Below are 24843 nucleotides of genomic sequence, written 5' to 3' on the forward strand. Positions count from 1 at the left end.
TAACTTGTTTTCTTCTGAGGTTTTGGGCCACAGCTAGTAGTGCACTCCTGTGCAGGTGGTCTTATCAGTACAGCAAATTAAATTACCCTATTTTGTACTCCTGGGCCCAGACAGACCTTAGAGCACAATAGCAGGGATTTAAGAAAAGGAAATGTGAGCTTTTATGATGAGCGTGGAATCATGTTTACTGATGCAGTGTTTACTCTGTCCTGCCTGTGGCTGCCAAGCAAGTATTGCGTGATCCTAGCTTAGTGTAAATGTAAAGGGCTGTGGGTGTGATGGAAAACATCACACTGTAAAATGAGGCCATGAGGTGAATGTTCTGGTTGACCTGCAAGCTGCTTTCTCCAATTGCGCAGGAACCTCTGTCGTCTCCTTGGTTCTTTTTTTTTTTTTTTTTTTTTGAAACCTTTATTGCAGAAGTCAAAAGAGATACAAAAATGGGCCTACAACCTTCGGGCCGGCCGCTAGCAAACAATAAGAGCATAGAATACAAGTGGGAAACACACGCTGCAGCGTGAGAAATCACAGGAGTTGGAAAGAAAAAACGTTGGCGGCCACACCGTCCGGACCCCCCAGATGGCGGTTCCATTTTTATGTAAGAAATAACAAACAAATCCACAAGGCAGCAAGAAGTCGAAGCAGCAGTATGAGCTCCCCTGGGGAGGACCCTACCGATACACAGGAAGAGCGGGGGGGGACAAGCCGGAGCGGAAACAAAGTGGACTCAGTACCCAGAACCAAGGAGACAAGGAGACTAGGGAGACGGGGCCAGTGCCAGATCAGGCGTCAGCGGCGGGGTACAAATTCCGCCACGGTAGGAGTTCCAGGGGCCCCATACTTTCACCCATTTCCCAGGCTTACCTCTCGCGACATACACCACTTTTTCCCGAAACATACACCAATCCATGTTGTCCTTCCATGCCGAGATCGTTGGCGACCTCTGGGAGCCCCACAATTGCGCTATGTCACGCTTGGCCACCATATAGCCCAGAGTCACCCACCACGTCTGCGGCACTGAGTAATCAGTCGGCTCCCACACATTGTAACGCCCTGAACGTCTCAGGATCGTTTAACAGACACGATAATGAGAACGCAACCACTTGTGAAGGTTTAGTTATTTTAATGAAGGCAAAAACAATACAAGGAATAAACAAAGGTTATAGTCACTGGAATCCTCCAGGCTAAGTACGTTACCAGCCCACAGCACGGATGGTCCTAACCGTCCTCTGCATATACGCCGATCCCGGCGTATGCCAACAGAGGGCAGAAATGAAATGGCCGACAATGCCAATCGGTAGGCTGTGAGGGGCACGAAGAGTGTTGGGGAGAATCGAGGAGTCAGGGAAACACCCAGCCGGGGTCTCTACCTGAAGGGAGCAGCCGCTCAACCTCTTCCTCAGACTGCACCGGGACGCGGAGTCACCTCCTGGTGATGCGTCACCGATACCCCAATCACAAGCAAAGAAGACTGAACCGAGAGCAGCCGCTCGATCGATCCTGTGGACTTCCGAGTCTGTAACGCGGCAAACACCTCCTGGTGTGCGTTACAGCTGGCAGTCCTTGTATCTCTGGTCGGGCTGGGAGTTACGACTCCAACCAGCAAAAGCGCCACTGCGCTTTGACTCAGCCGAGTCAAAAAGCGAAGCTCAATGGTTATCCGGTAGAGCTTCCGGGTCCTTCACAGGTGACGATGGGGCAAGACACGGCCCAAGGAGTAACGACTCGACCTACCTCCGTTCTTGCCTTACTGGAGCACCACTCCGGAACACTGCTCTTCACTAAGCAGGTACGTCGGTGTAAACACAATATCCAACAGCGTTGTACCTCCCGGTTCCTCCCTTTATAGGGCGTGTTTTCCTTGAGTTATGTAACAGCTCTCCTGTTTACATAAGGGCGTGTTTTCCTTGAGTTATGTAACAGCTCTCCTGTTTACATAAGGGCGTGTTTTCCTTGAGTTATGTAACAGCTCTCCTGTTTACATAACCTCTCAACCGCTAAGCATCCTGGGAGATGTAGTCCGTTTTCGCTGGTTACCGTTTTCCTCCCCTCGCATGACAGGAATTCTTGACAGTACATCCTCCCTCTCAGCGGCTCCCCACGGGTCCAGCGCTGGCAGGAAAACGCCGATGGAACAAGGAGACCAAGCGCGGAGCATGAACCCCTTCAGCCGGTTCCCATGACTGCTCCTCCGGGCCATAGCCTTTCCACGCAACCAGGTACCACAGCTTTCCCCTGCGCCATTTGGACGCCCGTATGCCCGACACTTCATACTCCACCTCCGACTCCACGCATACCGGCCTAGGTGGCCCAGACGGCTTGGAGGGTGCTGGTTTGAGCAATGATACATGAAAGACAGGGTGTATCCGCAATGACTGGGGCAAGCACACCTTCACGTTCACGGGACCCATACACTTGGTAATTCGATAGGGGCCCATGTACTTGGGATGGAACACACTGTTCTTTCGAAACCTCATGTTTCTTGTGGATATCCAGACGTAGTCTCCAGTGCGGTACAGTGGCCCGGGCCTTCTCTTCCTGTCTGCCGCAGCCTTGTATCTTCTCTTGGCCTCTATTAGGACAGCCCTTGAGCGCATCAACGTGTCTTTTATGTGTGCCACCCTGTCCGCTGTGGCGGGAATCCTGTCCTCTCTGAACGGATGTAGAAATGGCAAGAACCTGGGATGTTGGCCATAGTTGCTATAGAACGGAGATGACTGTGTGGAGCTGTGAGTGGCGTTGTTATAGGCTATCTCTGCAACCCATAGCAAGTCGACCCATTCTTCCCTGCCCTGGTCCACAAAACAACGCAGATACTGTTTGAGCGTTTGGTTCAGGCGCTCGGTTTGGCCGTCCGTTTGAGGGTGGTAGCTGGTGGACAGGGCGGTCTTAACATGCAGCGCAGTGCACCAAGTCTTCCAGAATTGCGCAGTAAACTGCGACCCCCGGTCCGACACGATCACCCCAGGTAATCCATGCAGTCGTACCACATTCTTTAGGAGTAGTGACGCCAATTCCCCGGCCGTAGGGACTCTCTTGCAGGGGATGAAGTGCCCCATTTTCGTCAAGTAATCCACCACCACCAGTATTGCCGTCATCCCCTGGTCTACCGGTAGGCCCACCACGAAGTCCAGTGATATGCTATCCCATGGTCTATCCGGGGTCGGAAGTGGATGTAAGAGCCCTTGGGTTCGGCCATGGTCGTCCTTCATGGTAGCACACGTAGGACACTCCTGTCCCCACCTCCTGACATCCACTCTCATGGTTGGCCACCAGAAATGCCGTCCCATGCTAGCCACCGTTTTTTCAAAGCCGAAATGACCTGCGCATGGAGAGTCATGGCACCAGATGAATGCTTGTTTCCTTAGCCTAGGCGTGGGTATCAATAGGCACCTGCCCTTCAGGGGTATCCCGTCCTTCAGCTGCCATTCTCTGTGACTGAGGAGCCACCTCCGCCATGCGAATGACCTGATCCCTCTCTTTATTCCCCTCAGGAAAGTATCCGGTTGGATAACCCCCAATACCATCCTCGGGGAAATGATGGAATGCTCGGTCGCAGGCAATGGTTCCTTAACTGCAGATTGACGGGACAGGGCGTCCGCCTTCCGGTTTTCCGTCCCCGGCCGATATGTGATGCGGAAGTTGAACCCCGCAAAGAAGATCATCCACCGCAGCTGTCTGGGAGAAAGGTGTCTTGTGGCCGTCATGAACTGTAGGTTCCGATGGTCCGTGTACACCGATACCACATGTCTTGCCCCCATCAACCAATGCCTCCATTCGGTGAAGGCGTCCTTGATTGCGAGAAGCTCCTTCTCCGCAATATGGTAGTTGGGTTCGGCGTCGTTGAGTTTGCGGGACATGTACTGAGCCAACACCGGCGCCTTACCAAAGGCGCTTTTCAGGGCCTCAAAGGCTTTGTTCGCTTCAGGGGACCAGACAAACTCCTGGGACTTCCTCAGTAGCTGTGTGATTAGGGCCACCAATCCTGAAAATCCATCTATAAACCGCCTGTAAAAGTTGGCGAAGCCAATGAAACTTTGGACGTCCTTCACGCTTTGGGGCACCGGCCATTCTTTCACCGCCTTGATCTTTCGTTCTGCCATCTCCTGTCCCTCTGGACTCAGCATCACTCCGAGGAATTCCACGGATGTGACGTGGAAGTCACACTTGCTGAGTTTACAAAACAGCATGTTTTCCCTCAGCTTTTGGAGCACAGCTTTGACGTGGTGTACGTGCTCCTCCACACTGGACGAATAGATGAGGATGTCGTCGATATATACGACCACGTAGATATCCAACTCCTCTCTGAATACCTCATTCAAAAAGTACTGAAAGGCTGCCGGGGCGTTGCACAGACCGAACGGCATGACGAGGTACTCAAAAAGGCCGAACCTGGTCTTAAAGGCGGTCTTCCACTCGTCTCCGTCCCTCATGCGCACCAGATGGTATGCCCCTTTCAAATCCAACTTGGTGTAGATACGAGCTTTCTTGACCTGTTCCAGAAGTACACTGATGAGAGGCAAGGGGTACCGATTCTTTACGGTTATCGCATTCAATGCCCTAAAGTCCACACAGGCTCTCAGCTCCCCATTAGCCTTCGGGATGAAGAAGAGTGGCGAGGCGGCCGGAGACTTGGACGGGCGGATGAATCCTAGCTTGAGGAGTTTATCCAGGTACCCCCGGAGATGCACGTTTTCAGGCTCCGTCAGGGCATACAGCCTGCCGCTGGGAACGCTGGCCCCTGGCACCAGGTCGATCTGGCAGTCAAACTGTCTATGTGGTGGTAGCACTTCCGCCTTCACCTCATCAAATACATCCTCAAAACTGTGATAAGCCTGGGGGAGAGCCACATCTTTTTCTGCCGCTGTAGCCACCGTCTGACTCCCGCTCTCATCTGCGTCAAGGGATTCCGTTCTTATTCCACAATGCAGGATGCAATACGGTGACGTCAGTTCGATGCGATGTGTTGGCCAATCCACAGAGGGGTTGTGTTTCTTTAGCCATGGCAATCCCAATATGATGCCATATTGGGGCGCTCGGATGATGTTAAAATCGATTTGTTCCAAATGGTTCCTCCCACATCTCATCGGAAGGACCCCCGTGTGCTGCCCGATGGGCCCCGTCACCAATCGCCTTCCGTCTACCGCATAGACGTCTTCGGGTACAGCTTTGGGAAGAAGCACTAGCCCTAGCCTGCATGCCTCGTTGTGGTCCATAAACATGCCAGTGGCCCCTGAATCCACCATGGCCACAACGGGTATCCACTGGTCATGCACTCCCACGTGCACCGTGAGAAACAGGTGTCGTTGTCCCTTAGTGACCGAGTTGGAAAGTGAAGGGATGGATGAGTGACTCCGAGATGCCCCTTCTTTGGTCTGGGAGTCCTCTAGTTTTCCGCCGGTACGTCCACCACGGCTGTTACCGACCGGTTGGCCCGATAACGTGACGTCTTCGGTTTGGCAGGGCATTCACGTACGTAGTGGCCTTTTTTGCCACAATATAGGCACAATCCTTGTTTACGGCGTGACTCTTTCTCCGTGGCTGTGAGGCTCGCTCGTATTGCGCCGATGTCCATGGGTTCTCCCTTGGATGCGGTGGAAGTTTCAGGACTTCCCACTGTCACATAGGATGGAAGGGATTTTCCTTTTCTCCCATGATCCCCCTTTCTTTCACTTAGCCTATGTTCCAGCCGTAATACCAGGTTGATAAGGCCCTCACATGTCTTGGGTTGTGGGTCAATATGAGCCACGGCGTCCTTGAGCTCATCGCACAGCCCGTGATGGAAGAGCGCCGTCTGTTTAGCAACAGGCCACTTGGTTTCCGCAACCAGCCTTCGGAACGCGTTGAGATACTGCACCAGGTCGTTGGATCCCTGTCTCAACTCAAGCATTTCACGGTCCGCCGTGTACGAGTCAGCCCTTCTGTCGAAGACTTTCAGGAATTCCTCGCGAAAAGCACCCCAATCACATAAGATGGGGTCGTCCCTGCTCACCAGAGGTACGGCCCATTGTGCCGCGTTTCCAGCCAAATAGGATATAAGGAAAGCCACACGAGCCTGACTCGTGGGGAACGCCCTTGGTTTGCACGATAAATGTAGCGCCACTTGTGTGAGGAATACCTGCACTGTGTTAGGATCCCCACTGTACCTCTCTGGTGTTGCCAAGGGGACGGCTACCGGCATTTCCACTACTACCGCAGGGGTCTGGTTCGTGAGGGAGGTGCTGGGCGTGAGCGGGTCCAATTGGATAGCATCCAGTCTGGCTTTTACATCGGCTGTTTCTTGCCTGGAGGCAGCCAATTCAATTTGCACGGTCGCTAAAGCAGCCAGCACATCATCAAGTGTTGCCATGTCTGTTATCGACCGGGAGACAGTTAGTGTTATTAAGGTCGGATATTTTGTAACGCCCTGAACGTCTCAGGATCGTTTAACAGACACAATAATGAGAACGCAACCACTTGTGAAGGTTTAGTTATTTTAATGAAGGCAAAAACAATACAAGGAATAAACAAAGGTTATAGTCACTGGAATCCTCCAGGCTAAGTACGTTACCAGCCCACAGCACGGATGGTCCTAACCGTCCTCTGCATATACGCCGATCCCGGCGTATGCCAACAGAGGGCAGAAATGAAATGGCCGACAATGCCAATCGGTAGGCTGTGAGGGGCACGAAGAGTGTTGGGGAGAATCGAGGAGTCAGGGAAACACCCAGCCGGGGTCTCTACCTGAAGGGAGCATCCGCTCAACCTCTTCCTCAGACTGCACCGGGACGCGGAGTCACCTCCTGGTGATGCGTCACCGATACCCCAATCACAAGCAAAGAAGACTGAACCGAGAGCAGCCGCTCGATCGATCCCGTGGACTTCCGAGTCTGTAACGCGGCAAACACCTCCTGGTGTGCGTTACAGCTGGCAGTCCCTGTATCTCTGGTCGGGCTGGGAGTTACGACTCCAACCAGCAAAAGCGCCACTGCGCTTTGACTCAGCCGAGTCAAAAAGCGAAGCTCAATGGTTATCCGGTAGAGCTTCCGGGTCCTTCACAGGTGACGATGGGGCAAGACACGGCCCAGGGAGTAACGACTCGACCTACCTCCGTTCTTGCCTTACTGGAGCACCACTCCGGAACACTGCTCTTCACTAAGCAGGTACGTCGGTGTAAACACAATATCCGACAGCGTTGTACCTCCCGGTTCCTCCCTTTATAGGGCGTGTTTTCCTTGAGTTATGTAACAGCTCTCCTGTTTACATAAGGGCGTGTTTTCCTTGAGTTATGTAACAGCTCTCCTGTTTACATAAGGGCGTGTTTTCCTTGAGTTATGTAACAGCTCTCCTGTTTACATAACCTCTCAACCGCTAAGCATCCTGGGAGATGTAGTCCGTTTTCGCTGGTTACCGTTTTCCTCCCCTCGCATGACAGGAATTCTTGACACACATTCAGCAGACACCTCCTCGCCTCAGGTAGCAGCGGCACATGTGTGACCGCCTGCAACACCGCATGCACACCACGCCAGAATCGCGCCTCCTCCGGACATTCCCACAAAATATGGACGAAGGTCCCTAAGGAACCACACCCACGCTTACACAACCCATCCACGGAATATCCCATACGCATCAAACCCGGCCCCGTAACATAGACCCTATGGAGTATTTTGAGCTGGACGAAGCGAAGGCGGGCCGGTATGGCCACCTCTTTCGGGGAGGCCACCGCAGACACCCAGTCCTCCTCGTCCAGCTCCAATCCATCGGCGACCCACGCCTCACGAAGGCTAGTCAACAGTCCCGAGCGATCGTTGATGAGCTTTTTGTAAATCAAGGAAATCGTGCCGTCCGGCACATGCCCATCTAGCACTCTATCTTCCAGAGGGGAGTACTCCGGGATGGAGGCAACATCCGGGAATACGGAGACCAGCGCGTGACGGACCTGTAGATATCGAAAGTACTCCCTGTCCTGCAACTGGAATTCCGCCTGCAGCACATCGAACGTTTTGAATCCCCCCCTCGTCCAGAGATCGCCCACCCTGCTGATGCCTATCATGTCCCACTTCTCAAAGCCCTTCGAGGTCCACAGGGAGCCCAGCCGCTCAGAGGCATACAGTGGCGTCGCCCGGGTCAATCGATCCTTCCACCCCATCGCCAAGTTTGCCGCGTGCCACACCCGTACCATGACCCGCGTAGGGCCCGTCAGACGCGCGTCGAGCGATCGAGAATAAAGCGCCCGATTATAGTCACCACCCGGCAGTAATAGTTTATCCATCTCAAAGGCCGGGTTTAGAGCGGGCCCGTAAAGGCCGTGGTTTATCGCGGCCAGCTGGGAGGCCCAGTAGTACCGTTTGATGTCTGGGAGGGCGACCCCCCCCGTCATACCATGGGAGTGTCCGCTTCGCAAGGGCGATACGCGGCCTCCCATCCCAGAATAGGTGGCGCTGCAGACTCTCCACCTCGCGAAAGTAGCGCGCCGGGACAACGTCCATCGTGTTCTGTAAAGCATATAGGAAACGTGGCAGCGACATCATCTTAAACAATGCCGCACGGCCAAGCGATGAGAGCGGCAAGCGCCTCCAACGCGCCACGTCCACCTTCAGGCGCTGGAGGGGGGGGAGCAAATTTTGTTTATATCGGGCCTCAGCGTCCAGGGTGATAAAGATACCCAGGTACTTAAATCCCTGCGGAGCAACCTGGATAGGGCAGCCCCGCGGTAGGATAGGAGTCTCCCCGGAGAGGACATACACACAGGATTTAGCCCAGTTGATGACTAGGCCAGAATTGCGGCCAAAGGAATGCAAAACATCCACTACTACAATCGGCGATTTACGCGGGGAAGCAAGGTATAAAAGGATATCATCTGCGTAAAGGGATACGCGATCCTCATACTCAGGGGTCCAACGGAGACCACGAATGGAAGGATCCCACCGCAGCCACTCCGCCATGGGCTCCAAGGCAAGCGCGAAGAGGAGCGGCGACAGCGGGCAGCCCTGCCGCGTACCCCTGTCCAGCTCAAACGGAGCCGACACTCTACCGTTCACCACCACCTGCGCCAGAGGTCCGGAGTATAACAGTTTCACCCAACCAATGAATCCCGGGCCAAAACCAAACTTCGCCAGCATCGCCCAAATATATGGCCACTCAAGCGTGTCGAACGCCATAGTGGCGTCCAAGGACGCCAAAATGGCCGGCTCTCGTATGAACGGGACCCGCGCGAGCACCCCATGCAAACGCCGCAGATTAAGCGCGGTGTTGCGATGAGGGATAAAGCCGGACTGGTCCTGGTGAATCAGATCGCACACCACGCTAACCAGCCGATTAGCCAGCACCTTGGCGAGAATTTTGGGCTCCGCATTCAACAGAGAAATGGGCCTGTAAGACGTGACCCGATCCCGCGGCCTCCCCTCCTTATGAATAACCACGATAGTGGCCAGACGCTGGTCCAGCGGGAGGGAACCCGCCGAACGGGCCGCGAGGAACATAGCACGGAGATGTGGCGCCAGCGTATCCGGTCGCAGCTTGTACAATTCGATGGGAAGGCCATTAGGACCCATGGCCTTGCCGGAAGCGACCGAACGTATGGCGAGGGCAATCTCCTCAGATGTAGGGGCGGCGTCCAACGACACTTTATCCTCTTCCGAAAGGGAAGGCAGCGCAATGTCCCTGAGCAGAGCATGGGAATCCTCTTCCGAGCGGGAAGATACCGGGGAATACACCCCACGGAAATATTCTGCGAAGCAATCAACAATTTCACCCGGATCAGTGACACACACATCATCCAATTTCTCAATCGACGGGACAACTCGACTCGCTCTCTCCTTTTTATCCAGCCACGCAATCAATTTACCAGCCTTATCACCCGCATCATACAGTCTCCCATGCTGCTCTCTACTGAGGCCCCTGGCTGCCTCCGTGACGAGGGCCTTATAGTCCGCCTGCTTGAGTCGGAGAGCATGTAATTTGTCGTCCGTCACCCCACATTCCAGATCACCCTCCAACTCAGTTATCTCAGTTTCAATACGGGTCACCTCTTCCCGCCCGCGCCACCGGGAATGGGAAATAAGGGACAGGGCCTCCCCCCGGATTACCGTCTTAAACGCCTCCCACAGAGAGACCGCAGACGATACAGATCCCACATTATCTTCAAAATACCGCTCAAGAGATTTAACCAAATCTGCGCGAATTGTGGGATCACGCAGGTACCAGGGATTTACCGGGACCACCCTCCCCTCCCCCCTCAGGACAATGTCGAAGTGCAGCAGGAGCGGAGAGTGGTCCGAAATACCCCGCGCCAAATGTCGTACCTCCCCAACCCTCCCCGCCTGTGCCGCTGGCATCAGAACATAATCAAGCCTTGAAAGACTGCCATGAGCCCCGGAATGAAAGGTGTACTGTATCTGCGTAGGGTGTTTCAGCCGCCAACAATCAACCAGCCCCAATGTATCCAAGAGGCCGGACAACCACGCTTGGGCACGGGGGAGATCCCTAGGAGGGTGACGATCCTCAGTACCGGAGACTACAGCGTTAAAATCTCCCCCAACCACTAGAATCCCCTCTGGAAGGCCAAGGAGGAGGCGTCCCAGATCAGCGAAAGTAGTTGTTTGCAACCCTGGCGGGACATAAACCGAAACTAAAACAATCACTCTACCCTCCAGTCTACCCACCAGAGCCGTGTATCGTCCCCTGTCATCGTGGAACACCTCATCTATTTCCAACGGGAGCGAAGTTTTAACCATGATTCCCACGCCCCTCGAACCAGAGGTGAAGCCCGAGTGGGCTACAAGGCGATAGCCCCGTCTATTCATAGCACGAAAGGAGTTTCCAATGAGGTGCGTTTCCTGCAGAAATACTATATCGGGAGAAATACGTTTTAAAAACTGCAGGACCACACCCCGTTTTATCCTGTCCCCCAGTCCATTAACATTCCAGGACAAAAGACTCAGTCCCCTACCCCCCATCATAGCCGAAGTCGAGCCATCTCCCCCCAGGGAGCACTGTAGAAGTAGCACAACAATACATCTGCCTTGTGGTACAAATAAACAATACCCAACCCCAACCCAACAGCCCCAACAAAACTCCCCCCTCCCTGCACCCCTGCATGAGCCCAAACAGCCCCCCCAACTTGCAGTGTGCCTGTCGCCCCTATGTAAATGAAACTACTAAGACCCCCTAGAGGAGGAGGGAGAACCCCCTCGAGACCCAGCACAACCTCCCATGGAGGGGAAACAAGGCACGATAGGCAAAAGACCCTAAGCATGGCCAAAAGTGGCATCATCCGGGGTGAGCCACGGTGTCAGTACCTCAGACCCGGTCCGATGAGCGCTCACCTCCCGTCGCCCCCCCCCTCCATCCCGACCATGTCCCCCAGTCAAAGTGTCCAACCAGTCCCCGGCCATGTCAGGACGGTCAAAAAAGTGAGTGCGACCATCCGCCTCCACCCGCAGCCTGGCTGGGAAGAGCATGGCATATTTTAGGTTCATGTCCCGAAGCCGCCGCTTGACACCCAGGAAACTCAGTCTCTGCTTCTGGACCGCCTGCGTGAAGTCAGGATAAAAGTTCACCTCCATGTTTTCCAGCTTAATCGGCCCTTGCAGTCTGGAAGCTTGCAGAATCGCATCCCTGTCCCGAAAGTTAAAAATACGGGCAATAAGAGGCCGCGGAGGGGCTCCGACCTTCGGCCTGCCTCCGGGAACTCTATGGGCCCTCTCCACCACAAAGAATTTGCTCAGCCCCTTAGGCTGGAGATGGGTAGAGACCAGGTCCTCCACAAAGAGATCCGCCGCCGACTCCTCCCGTCCCTCGGGCACTCCAATAATGCGGATATTATTCCTCCGGGCCCTACTCTCGGAGTCCTCCAGGCGCTGATCCAGGAGCGCACTTGCCTGACGGAGCCGATGCACCTCCGTCTGAAGGGCCGCTACCTCAGTCGTGAGGCCCGACGCGGTGTGGGCCAAAGAGTCGACCCGGTCATTGGTCTTAGAGAGATCGGCTCTAACAAGGTTGACATCGATGAGGACCGCGTCGAGTTTATGTGCCAAGGTGTCGAATTGCTGGCCCACTGAGGTCTTCATCTCAGCAATGGCGCCCATAACATCCTGCAAAGTCAGATCCGCAGGCAAATCCGGGGCATCCGAGGGGCACTCGGAGGACTTGTGCGATCCGCCGGGAGACCCCTTCGGGAGGGTGTAGCGGTCCATGATGTTGGCCTGATGCGCGGTGCCACGCCGGGTAGACTTGGCCTTCAACCGATCCCCATCCTGCTTCGTGGCCATCGTCGTGTGGCTCGCGCCCTCACCAGCTACGCAGTGGAGAGCAAGCAATCAAGGCCGAGAGCCCCGGGGGTCACCCCAGGACGGCAGAGCGGGCCACCGCAGGCAGGCAGGCAGGGTCTCCCAGCGAGGCCACCCCAACACAAAGAAGCGCCGTAATCCCACTTGCGATGAGGACAGGGGGAGTCAAAAGCGAAAGTGAAAGTGCGGGGTACGCGACTCGCCAGGCCCAGCCTGCCGTTGTTGTTCACTTCGCCACTGGGTTACCCCCAAACTCGAATCCGGGGTCAGGAGGGAAGTAGGCCGCAAACTTCGGTCGGTGCTCACCCCGGCACCCGGGGTCCGATTCAAAAACGGAAAACGGGTACCACCTCGGCTCAGGCTCACCGACACAGTCCCCTCAACCGATTCAGGATGAAGGCAGGATAAACGTAGGAGGTTGCGGAGGTCCTCGGGAGCCTCGCACCTACGCGGCCATCTTGGTTGCGCGCTAGGCTCCTCCTCGTCTCCTTGGTTCTTGCCTTATGAAAGCCCTTGTTGTTCCATCCCGACGTTGTGTGATATTACGTTTTTCTGGTGTTCTGATCAAAAGAACAAGTTTTCACCACTTTCCTCAGTACACCTTTGCCAATTAATTGGTAATATTATGTAGGTAATAAAGGGTGCCAGGGATGGAGGGTCTTGAAAGCAAAAGTGGTCCCAAAGTTTTCTTCAAGTCACACAAGAATCATAATGGCAAAATGTCTAAGTAATGTGTAAAATTACACCTAATCAATTAATTGAAATCTACAGTATTGATACATGTTCAAAAGTGGATTTACAAATGGTATATCTATGGAGTGAAGAGAGAATAGGATAGGCATGTAAGGACCATTGTTTTTTCAACTATGTGGTACAGCGAAATTACATTGATGTTTAAATATGTGATAAGATTGTTGTGAGAAAGTGGCTCTGTATATACTGTTCCAAGTAGGTACAGGGTGTACAGAGTCCACAGTCCCCAGAGGTTTGGCAGAGGCTAAAGTTAGATATAACCTTACTCTCTAAAGTGGTAGCTTGGTCGAGCAGTAAGGCAGTATCAGAGGACAGTGTAAAGCATTTGTTGCACACACTCAGTCAGCAAATGGTCTCACACACTCAAGAACTGAACTCTAGGCCAATGGTTTATATATAAAAAATATATGCTTGTTTTATTTTAGAACCAACAATAGGTATTAAAATATACTTTCTCAGAATGAGATGGTTTATATAAATACATTTGCAATATGCAATTGACTTTTGTAGAAAGTTACAAGGGGTTGCAATAGGCAACACAATTTTAAACACAATCATGCATTGAGTTCAATGGAAGTTTCAAGTTATTTGCAATGGATTACTTTTAGGATTACTTTTGGGATTCCAGGACTGGATCCTAGATTCAGTCCTGGGTCAGTTCTTAGAAACAAGTGATAAAAGTCGACTTGGTTACTGTTATGATTTTTAGACAATATTTTGCTATTTTAAAAGTTGAAAATTCAAGTTGCATGTATAGTATGTTCTCGTTACTTAACATAGGGGAGGGGGACCTACCCGACCGCCATGAGGATGCGATAAGCGGGGAGTAGGAGGGGGGTCACTATGATAGGTGGACACATTCAACACGGCTGAACCCAGGGGAACGCCAAAGCTGACAGACAGGATTGAATACCCCTACATGTATCATAGTAATAGGGAGGGTCACATCAGAGGGGGGATAGGAAGGCGGGGGCACACTGACAAGGGTTGTGGGAGGGGGGGCCCAAGCGGGAATGGGTAACTTTTCCAATGCATAACTGGTTGAAATGTTGTATGTACTAATTTTTGGTGAGCTGCTTGGGCACTTGTGGGAAGTGTATTGGTATGTTGGTAAGAAAACAATAAAAAATGTTTAAACAAAAAAAAATAGTATGTTCTCGTTACTTTTGTAATCCAGTACTGGGTCCTTTATCCAAAACAGGTAAGTAATTACGTTTTCACAATTTATACGATTTTTAAAGAATATTTAAAGTTTGCAGAAATCGACACTTAGAAGAAATTTCACAGAAAAACAGTCAATGGTTTCCTAGGGAAGAAAATTGGATTACTGGTAAGTACGGTTGTGAATATTTTTCAGAGTCAGTGCTGGGTACCAAGATCCAGCACTGGGAGCACACCTAATAGCAGATGCGTATTTTCGTTTTCGTTCCTCGGCTGATTTTTGGTGAATATTTTACATTTTGAAAAGTCCCCACTTAGAGGAAATTTCAGGAAAAACCAGTCAATGTTACCCTATGGAGAAAATTGAGTTATCGGCTTTAAGGTAAGTACTCGACTCGCAGAGTTAAGGTTCTGGGCATAGACTCAGGGGTCTCCCAGGGTCAGGTAGGTACAGTTGTTACACCCTCAGCGGCTCAGGGGCAGCCGGGTGCAGAGAGAGTTAGGCCCAATGTTATCCTATGGGAGGCAGGAGGGCCTTGGTTGGTGGCTGCTGACTAGCAGGCCACACGGCTGTGGGAGCTGGGCTCCTGGTCACTTGCTCAGGGCAAATGGGGAAGTAGATAGATGTAGAGGTTACACTGCCAGGGCCACTCGGGCGGCTGGCTGCAGGGTGCTTTTGAGCCTTCGGGCGCTCAATTGATTTCAATAGGAAAGCTCCGGTTTAGAAAAAGACTGCAAGCTCGAGGACGAAGATTCTTCAGGTGCCACTACCACTTCGAGAGGTAAGTTGGGTAGTTGGAGGATAGGTAGGTACCCCAGAGTTGGGCACAGGTGACCGCAGGGCGCCGGGTGCAGGGGTGCCTTTTGGTGTCGGGAAATCTTACCCTCTGTTGATCGCGATTGGGGGACACCTGGTTCTGAGGCTGCAGGCGTCGTTGGGAGCGTCGAGGGAAGTCCCTGATGCCGGACTCGGGGTCACAGTCGCCGTGGGGTCGTCCTCGTGGTCTTTGTTCACTCCAGCACAGGCCAGGCTTGGCAGGTGCAGAGTGTGAAGGGTTTGCGGTTCCGGGCTGATGCCAGGGATTAGAAGCAGATTTTGAGTAGAGCCTCTACTCATGGGAGTCCCAGGGGCTTAGAGCCAAAAGGTAGCCAGGCCCTCCGGGGTTTGTGAGGTTACTGGCCACAAGAGGTGCTGGGTTGTAGCAGGAGCAGGTTCGAGGGTCAACAGGCCGGTAGGGCTGGGGCCAAAGCAGTTGGTGTCTTCCTCTTCTTAGCAGCTACAGGGCAGGTCTTCTTTCATCTTGCTCTTCTTTGTATTTCGGAATCTGGAATTTGGGGAAGGAAGGTTCAGGGTGCCCCTAAATACTAGATTTAGGGGCGTTACAGGTAGGTAAAGGGTAGGGACCAATGGGTCCCTGTCCTGGGGTGGGTACACCCCCTATTCTGCCACTCTCCTGTGGGAGGGGGGCAGTAGCCTAGTCCTGATTGGGTAGGGCCTCCCATCTTCAAGATGGCGAGCACCCGGAGATGTGCTTCACCTCGCCTCCCCCACCTGAGGGGTGGGGTTGGCAGGCTGGCATATCCCCTGTCCTTATTTGGGGTTTCCAGCCAAGCTTCCCGCCAGAGTGGGGGGTTGCAGTGGCCTGGGGAAGCTCACAGAGGCGGAAGGCCTTTGAAGCTTCCCCCTGCCCATCCTGGGGGAGGAGATCTAGCACCTCGCCCAGGATGTGCATTGTTGCAGGCCCTGGAGAGCAGGGGCTCTCCTACCCAGGGGTCCAGCAACATGTCTGCTGTGTGGCAGCCTAGGCAGCCTCTCAGACCAGATGTGGATTGTAGGTTAGGTTTCAGGGGGCATCTCTAAGATGCCCTCTGGGGTGCTTGGTACATTAAATCCCACACTGGCATCAGTGCGGGTTTAATGTGCTGAGAAGTTTGATACCAAACTTCTCAGTCAGTCTTCAGTGTTGCCATTATGGTGCTGTCGAGTTCGTGTTTGACGAGCTCTCAGCACCATGTACTCTTAAATGGCAGCACTGCACTTACAGTGCCCAGGAATGGACCTGGGACATGTAGGGGCACAGGGCTCCTGCTCACACCACTGGCATAGTGCACCCAGCTAGAGGGGTGGCTGATGTATGCCAGGGCAGTGTAGGTGGTGGGCATGGCACACAGGGAGGTGTGCCATGTCGACTCTTTGTTTTGTCTTGTACCCAGACACTCAGCCTGCAAGGGCAGTGTGTGTGTGTAAGGGTACAGGGCCTCTAAGGGTGGCACAATGAGTGCTGCAGCCCGTAGAGGCCTTCCCTGGTCACAAGGCCTTGGGTACCTAGGTTACCATTTACCAGGGGCTGACATGTGGCCAGGGTTTGCCAATTTGGGTTTTTAGGTTTTTAGGGAAGGAACATAGTCCCTGGGCACCTGATTGGCCAGGGCACACTCAGTCAAAGTACATTCAGAAAAAAGTGGGGGCATACCATACAAGAAAGATGGCACTTTCTCACAATTGTGCTTTCAGTTATTGAGTCCAGTTAACTCTGATTTCACAGTTGTTCCATGCCAATGCCTAGCTGTCCCAGAAATGCTTTTACACAAAAACATAACAAATGTCTGCCCTGTTCGCTTGAAAGCAACAAATGCTTCCTTCTCAATAAAATAATTTATCGAAAGCGGTCTAGTAATGCACAAGAGGGTAAAACGTTTGTTGGTTTCCAGACTAAATTATAAAAACTGTAACCATTGGTTTCACATGTGTATGTTACACTGCTGTAAACAAAAGTGTCAGTAGTCCAGGCCACCTAAGGAGATTTGTGTACAAGGCACCACTAACAATGAAGTTCTTCTGCATTAAATGCTCCACTGTTTACTAAGATTGCTTACCTTTGTTCTCGTTCAGATGGAAGGACAATATTCTCTTGCTTTTCTTCCCATCCCACAAAATGCTCTTGGTTACCCTGCTGTGGCAGTTTAAACCCGTTTAAAGGAATACAAATAATTGATCTCTCCTATCTCCGTTTAATAGAGGCGCTCACTAACCAACTCCTATTAGTGAACAAAAGATCCTTGCAGTGTTAATCGATAAAAGTAAATACCACACTATTCCAAAAGAGCAGATAGCACTTGTATAAACAAATTAAAGTTGCTTAAAGCATTAATAATGCCCTATGAATTTTTTTCTTAGCTGGTGAGGACGGCAGCCCGACACTGTGAGGAGAAGCAGCTATTGGGAGAGAGAGCAAAGAGAGACGAAGAAAGCAGACTACGGCGCATCGCGGCGTCGGCAGCCCGGCAAATCCAGCACTTCTGGGCCAATATTGAACAGGTGAGGTGGCTTGTGCTAAAGTGATCATGGTGAAGGTTAGTTTACTGTCGAAATTAAAATATAGTAGAGGAGTTCGTTGAACTTTGAGACAGTCCAAGATTCTTTATAACTGAGAATGTCAAAGAAATCAGAAATTCACTGACTGGTCAGGCACCAACACAATGTTTGCTGGCCTCCACTCCTCTACCTTCTACCCTGAGGACAGATCTGCTGTAGGTGTCCTTGTATAGACTTTGTGTGAATTTTTAGTACAAAGTGTCACGTAAAGCAGACTGGAACCATTGTTTCACTAGTTAAAATGAACAATTGTTTCATTTGTACTTGTTCCGTCCAAGATGGGCTTAATTTTGCATTTATCTTGACTAACATGTGCTGCCGTATTCGTAAGATTCTGATTTCTTAGTAAGTTTAGCATGGCTCCTTTTATGAATTAATGATTTTTGCAGCGTGAATCTTTCTGGATTCACTATGCTGTGCATTATTCCGCGATCTGGTGGTTGGGTACGGATTCGTAGTCTTTCTTTTTTTTTTCTTTCTTTTTTTGTAGCCCAGGTGGGCGTCGACGTCCCACCATTTGGTGTACTTCTCGTGACGTCGGCGTCCCACCTTTGGGGCGCCATCTTCAGATTCTTTTTTCCGCTGTTGGGTCTGGATCGTCAACGAGAAGCTCCAGAGTTTGAACGAAGAAAGAAGAAGAGCACGAGTTTCATCGAAGAAAAATAAAGCAAAGACTACAGAGAGGAAGAACATAGAGCCGGGACGACGAAGAAGGAAGAGAACCTCGAAATCTTCGACGTCCAACGGAGAATGCGCACTCAGGAACTCTGAGCGCAGGAATGGACAAAACACCTTTTAAATTCTGCCGTAACTGCCACCACAAATACGCGCAGAAGGACCAACATCCGGTCTGCAACCTTTGCCTGCCTATCGACCACGAGAGCAAGGACTGCAACGCCTGTTCCGCCTTCACGCCGAAGACACTCCGGGTGAGAGAGAGGCAGAGGAGAGCCAACTACAACATGGAAGGCAAGGGTAAGGCCCCGTCTCTGTACGACCTGGGCCTCTACACCGACGATGAAGACAACATCGCCGAGGGACCTGATGACTTCACGGTCGCAGAGACCGATAAGAAAACGTCTGACAAGGTAGGAGAGACGTCAAGCACAAAACCCCCGAAAGGGCCCCAAAAACCAGACACTGACTCTCGAAAACCAGAGTCTAGGTCCTCGAAAGGAACACCGGCGCCGAAAATGTCGACGACCGCGAGTGGATTCAAGGACGAAAGGCCCAGCGGATCCTTCGAGAAGGACTCCCAGGTGCCGGAGACCGCCGAATAACAAGGTTCGTCGAAACAGACCCACGAGGTGGGGCGTTCGACTACGAAGGACAAAGCTGCGTCGAAGCAAGCTCCGTCGAAAAGACCAGCGCTCGACGCCGAACATGCCTCCGAAATGGAGAAGAAAAAGAGAAGGCTCGAGGCGGAGATGGAGAGCATCCTTCAGTGGTAAAAGGAGTTCGACGATAAGATGAAGAGATTCACAATCCCAACGAAACCGGCGACGGTCCTCGTCGAAGTCGAGGAGCAGGAAGAGTTCGACGCCGAAGAGCAGTCGAAAGCTCCCGAAGAAGGAGAAGAAGATCCCTACTATGAGGGAGAAGAAGAGGAGGAGGAGCAGGCGATCTACGGCTTGGCACCGTCGACGACGCAAGAGCTGGAATGGCAGGACCTCGACGCCGAAAATCCAGAAGAGCCCGTGGAGACCTATCCTTCGAGGCCTTCGCCGCCAGATGATATTGGGGCGTACAACATGGTCGTCAAAAGCGCGGCTGCAGCTTTTGGCGTGAAACTAGAGGAGGAAAAACCGAAAGCAGATTTTCTACTCGAAACACTGCTACCCATCCAAACTAGGAGCCAATTCCTCCCCATGCACCAGAGTGTCATGAACCAAGGGAAAGAGGCGTTCAAGGAACCAGCAACATGCCGATCCATCACGCCCAGAACAGAAAAGAAATACAAACACTCCTCACAGGACCCTCCATATATCAAGGGATCGGTCACTGCTGACTCCATTATTGCATCCACAGCCAGAAAAAGGGCCAATGTCCCGGCGACCTCGGGGCCACCTCCTGACAAGGAGAGCAGAAGGATGGACCTCACTGGAAGGAAAATGGAGAGGAACGCTGCAATGCACTGGCGCATGGCAAACTCAAATGCGCTACGAACAGGCACCAGTACCAACATTGGGTGTCCTAACCCAGCAACAATACCAACAAAGGGCTTCCCATCTAGTGGAAATGGGGAAGAATATAGCTAACTCATGCCTTAAGACAGCATTGGACGGGGCAGAGACGTCAAGCAAACTGATGGCGATAGGACTCACTGAAAGGAGGCAGGCCTGGCTCAGAATTTCAGGATTCAAACGAGGTCCAAAATAATATACTGAACACCCCTTTCAACGGAGAAACACTGTTCGGGGCACCGGTGGATGAGAAACTCACCCAACTCAAAAAAGAGAATGAGACCGCACGGTCCATGGGGGCCCTGCAATTCAGGGGGATGCGAAGAGGTACCCCGACTCTGAGACCTTATGGAAGGGGAGGTAACCAGTCGGGAACGTCACACCAAACTTTCCAGCAAGGCCAGCAAAGCGAGAGCCACGGCCAACAGGGGCAGCAGAAACAAAACTGGCAGTACCAGCCTCGAGGCCAGTCCTTTCGCAGTAGGGGAAACGGACGAGGACAAAGAAGAAGAGGGGGAGACCAACCCACCTCAAAGTGACTTTGCACGAAGAAGATGGCTCACCCACAATATACCTCAGAGGGTGGAGCACAAAAAGAACAAAATGAGGGGGGTACACGAACCAAACGCTTACGAGCATGCAACACCAGTAGGCGGAAGACTGAGGTTTTTCCTTCAGGAATGGCAAAGAATAACTACAGACAAATGGATACTCAACATCATTGAGTACGAATACTGCATAGAGTTGGAAAGGAGCCCTCCAAACAGAAAACCAAAGAGAAGGGAACACTCCGGACAGGAGCTAGCACAACTCGCAGAGGAGGCACTACAGCTACTCCAAAAGGAGGCCGTAGAACCAGTACCATTCAAGGAGAGGAACAAAGGAGTGTACTCAAACTACTTCCTGGTACCAAAGGTGGATGAGACACTAAGACCCATCCTGGATCTATGGTTCCTAAACAAGTACATAAGGACGCAAAAATTCAAAATGACATCCCTACAAGAACTACTCCCACAGATGGGAGACGGAGACTTCATGTTCACAGTAGATCTCAAAGACGCTTACCTGCACATCCCAATGAACAGGCAGCACAAAAAATTGTTACGGTTCACAATCAACAAAGATCACTACCAATTCACAACCCTGGCATTCGGCCTGAAGTCCGCACCAAGGGTTTTCACAAAATGCCTTGCAGCAGTAGCAGCGTACCTGCGGAGGGAAGGGATTCATGTGTATCCTTACCTCGACGACTGGCTAATAAAAGCAAGTTCACATAAAAAATGCGAGGAACACGCACAGTGGGTCACAAAGACACTAACGAACCTGGGGTTCTCAATACACTGGGGGAAATCATCAATGAAACCAGAGCAGGTGAAGATATTCCTGGGGGCACAGATCAACACCATAGACAGAACGGTGATGCCCAGCGACAAGAGAATAATAGCCCTGCTGAAGGAGACGCGCCTCTACCAGAAGGGGCAAGCTCTGACAGTGAGAACAGTGAGCAAGATCATGGGCATGATGGCGTCATGCATTCACCTAGTCCCCAATGTACGGCTTCACATGAGACCATTCCAGGAATGGCTGCAACAGCAATGGTCACAGGCAAGTTGGGAGGATCTAGTGGTTGTTACGCACGCAGTGCAAGAGCAGATAGCATGGTGGAACAGGGAGAACATAACTATAGGAAAGCCCTTGACACCACCAAGCCCAACTGCGACCATCACCACAGACGCATCCCAGATAGGATTGGGAGCACACATGAACAAGCTCAGAGTGAAGGGTCTGTGGACTCCAGCAGATGCAGTCAGACACATCAACTACCTGGAATTGAAGACCGTACTGCTAGCCCTGAAGGCCTTCCAGAGGCAGCTATACAAGCAAAAAGTGTTGATACAGACGGACAATACTACAACAATGTTCTACATCAACAAGCAGGGAGAAACACAATCGTTCCCCCTTTCCATTCTGGCACAGGAGATTTGGAGATGGGCCATCCCACTCAAAATAGACCTGCTGGCCATACACCTACCAGGGAAGGACAATGTGGAAGCAGACTGGCTCAGCAGGCAGACCTCGGCATCCCACGAGTGGGAGCTCAATGGACAGGAAACGCAAAGGCTATTCAAAAGGTGGGGTACACCGACAATAGACCTGTTAGCAACACACCAAAATGCAAAATGCCGAAACTTCGCATCCAGACAACCAGAAAAACAATCCCAGGGGAATGCCCTATGGATAAGTTGGTCAAGGACATTTGCCTACGCTTTTCCACCAATACCACTGTTACACAGGGTACTCAACAAGTGCAAGACCAGCAACATGACACTGATCCTAGTGGCACCACAGTGGGCAAGGCAGACCTGGTACTCACAAATAGTGGAAATGGCACATGGTTCCCCACACAAATTCGCAAAAAGAAAGGAGTTGCTCTCCATGCAGAACGGAGAGGTTCTACACCCAGATCCAGAGAGCCTCGGACTGGCGGCTTGGCTCCTGAAGACACCTTAAACTACCTCAAAGCACTATGCGGGAGGCAAGGAGACCAACAACACGGAAATGCTATGGGGAGAAATGGAAAAGGTTCACAATGTGGTGCAGCAAAAATAAACTGAAAAATAAATTGACAAGGGAATCAACGGTGCTTAGATACCTCACACACCTACTAAAGGCTAAACTATGCTCATCCTCGCTAAGGGTCCACCTAGCGGCGATCGTAGCTTACACACGAGGAAGTTTCTTTACGTCACGAGTAGTAAAGAGGTTCCTGGAAGGGGCAAAAAGAATAGCGCCACCAAAGAGGATGCCGCCACCGGCATGGAACCTCAACATAGTCCTTACGGAACTTATGAAGGCACCCTTTGAGCCCATGTACAAGGCCTCGCTACAAATGCTGACAATGAAAACAGCCTTTCTGGTGGCAATGACATCACTACGCAGAGTAAGCGAACTACAAGCGCGAACGCTGCAAGAACCGTACATCCAAATACACAAGGACAGAGTCGTAATGAGAACGGACCCACACTTCATGCCAAAGGTGGTGTCGGCATTCTATATGAACCAGACAATTCAAATACCAAGTTTCTTTCAGAACCCAGCAACAAGCGCAGAAAAGGCACTGCACACTCTAGATGCTAGAAGGGCGGTGATGCACTACATCGAGAGAACCAAGGAGCACAGGAAAACCAAGCAGTTTTTTGTGTCCTTTGCAACGAGCTTCCTGGGTAGACCAGTGACAAAAGGCACCATTGCACGATGGATCGCACTAACGATACAATTCTGCCACAAACAGGCAGGGCAAGAGCTATCGGAGGGGCCACGGGCCCACTCCACAAGGAAGAAGGGAGCAACAATTGCCTTTCCGGCAAACACACCCATTCAAGACATATGCCTGGCGGCAACATGGGCATCAGTGCACACGTTCACTAAGCACTACTGCGTGGATATACAGATGAACAAGGAAGCACAAGTAGGACAGAAGGTGCTTCAACATATATTCAACGACCAACGTTCATCTTCCACCCAGCCGCCACAAAGATAACAAACCGCTACAAAATCTATGCCCAGCATAGTGAATCCAGAAAGATTCACGCTGCCAAACGAATAGTTTCTTACCTGTCGGTGTAGTTTTGCAGCTTAAAGATCTTTCTGGATTCACTAGCGAACCCACCCACCTCCGCCAGGACGATGAGGCAGGAGAAAGAGGTGGAAGGACAAAGAATGAAAGAACAAGAAAATACTGAAAGGATATATAAAAGGGAAATATAAAAGGGAAATTACTAGAAATTACTAGAACGCCTAGGGTTAAAAAAAAAAAAAGGGAAAAGAGAACCCGAAGATGGCGCCCCAAAGCTGGGACTTCCGCAGGAAGCACGCCGACGTCGCGAGAAGTACACCAAATGGTGGGACGTCGAAGAAAGACTACGAATCCGGACCCAACCACCAGATCGCGGATTAATGCACAGCATAGTGAATCCAGAAAGATCTTCAAGCTGCAAAACTACACCGACAGGTAAGAAACTATTCATCTGAAAGAAACACGTTAGTTAGATTCCTCACCTTAGAATATCCCCAGGCGTCCGACTGGATGCGGAAGATTTTTCGTCAGCAATACCCCTTGCGTGTCGCTAGGCGTCGTCTGCGGCTCCGCGTCCGTCGTCGGCGTCGTGCGCCGGAATGACATCGTCGGAGTACTTAGACGCCGCCCTTGCGCGCTGACGTCCGTTCTTCTTTTTTCCGCGCCAGTAAGCGCCGATCCGGGAGAGCTACCCCTTTAGTCAACTTTTTTTTTTTTTTTTTTTTTTTTTTGGGGGGAAAACCTTTATTTCGAAATTCAGGACACAGCTATTCAGCCGACAGCCCGAAGGTTCGGCAGCATTGCAAGTTAGATACAGTAATGCGTCCCGGATACAGTACGAAGAGTAATGCAAAGGTCCAATTTTAAATAAACACAGAAAAAACACACAACAAACCCCAGCAAGGCAGAACATTGAAATACCATGGCGAAAGCCCCCAGGGGAGGCAGGACCCCACTCATCTACTAAGTATAAGACTGTGTGCGGAGGAAGAAGGGGAACAGCAGAGGCCCAGAACGGGTACCAAAACCAAACTGTGCTGGAAGGTAGGTCAGGGGGAAAGCTGTTCCTCGGGAGGTTCCAGATCCGGGGCAAGACATATTCCCCCCCTGTATTGGTTCCACCGCCCCCAGATGGCATGCCACTTCCGGGGGCGACCTCTAGAGCAGTAGACCGTCTTCTCCCTAAACATGCTCCAATCCATGTTCTCCTTCCACGCGGTCAGTGTAGGGGGACCCGAGGAGCCCCATAATCGCGCGATATCCCTTTTAGCTACCATGTTACCCAGAGTCACCCATTGGGTCTGTGCCTCATCGAGATCAGTGGGCCCCCAAACGTTCAGGAGGCAACACCGCGCCTCCGGCTGTACCACAATGCCCGTCACCTCCCCCATAACTGCATGGACTCTCCTCCAGAACTCCACAATGACACCACATTCCCAAATGATGTGCAGGAAAGTACCCACGATACCACATCCCCTTCTGCACAGGCCATCCTCCGAGAATCCCATGTGGACCAGCCTTGGC

General features: G+C 51.8%; 1 protein-coding gene across 4 annotated transcripts in view; it reads left to right on the forward strand.

Annotated features, from left to right (window-relative positions):
* Positions 1-24843, forward strand: part of EP400 (E1A binding protein p400) — an 852236-nt gene that overhangs the window by 79582 nt on the left and 747811 nt on the right. For all 4 annotated transcript variants that reach the window (XM_085634324.1, XM_085634328.1, XM_085634325.1 and 1 more), the window contains one exon: positions 17362-17502. In XM_085634324.1, coding sequence (XP_085490450.1) covers positions 17362-17502 — 141 coding nt within the window. The remainder of the gene's footprint in view (positions 1-17361; positions 17503-24843) is intronic.

The sequence above is a fragment of the Triturus cristatus genome, chromosome 11, assembly GCF_964204655.1.
Source record: "Triturus cristatus chromosome 11, aTriCri1.1, whole genome shotgun sequence".
Lineage (NCBI taxonomy): Eukaryota > Metazoa > Chordata > Amphibia > Caudata > Salamandridae > Triturus > Triturus cristatus.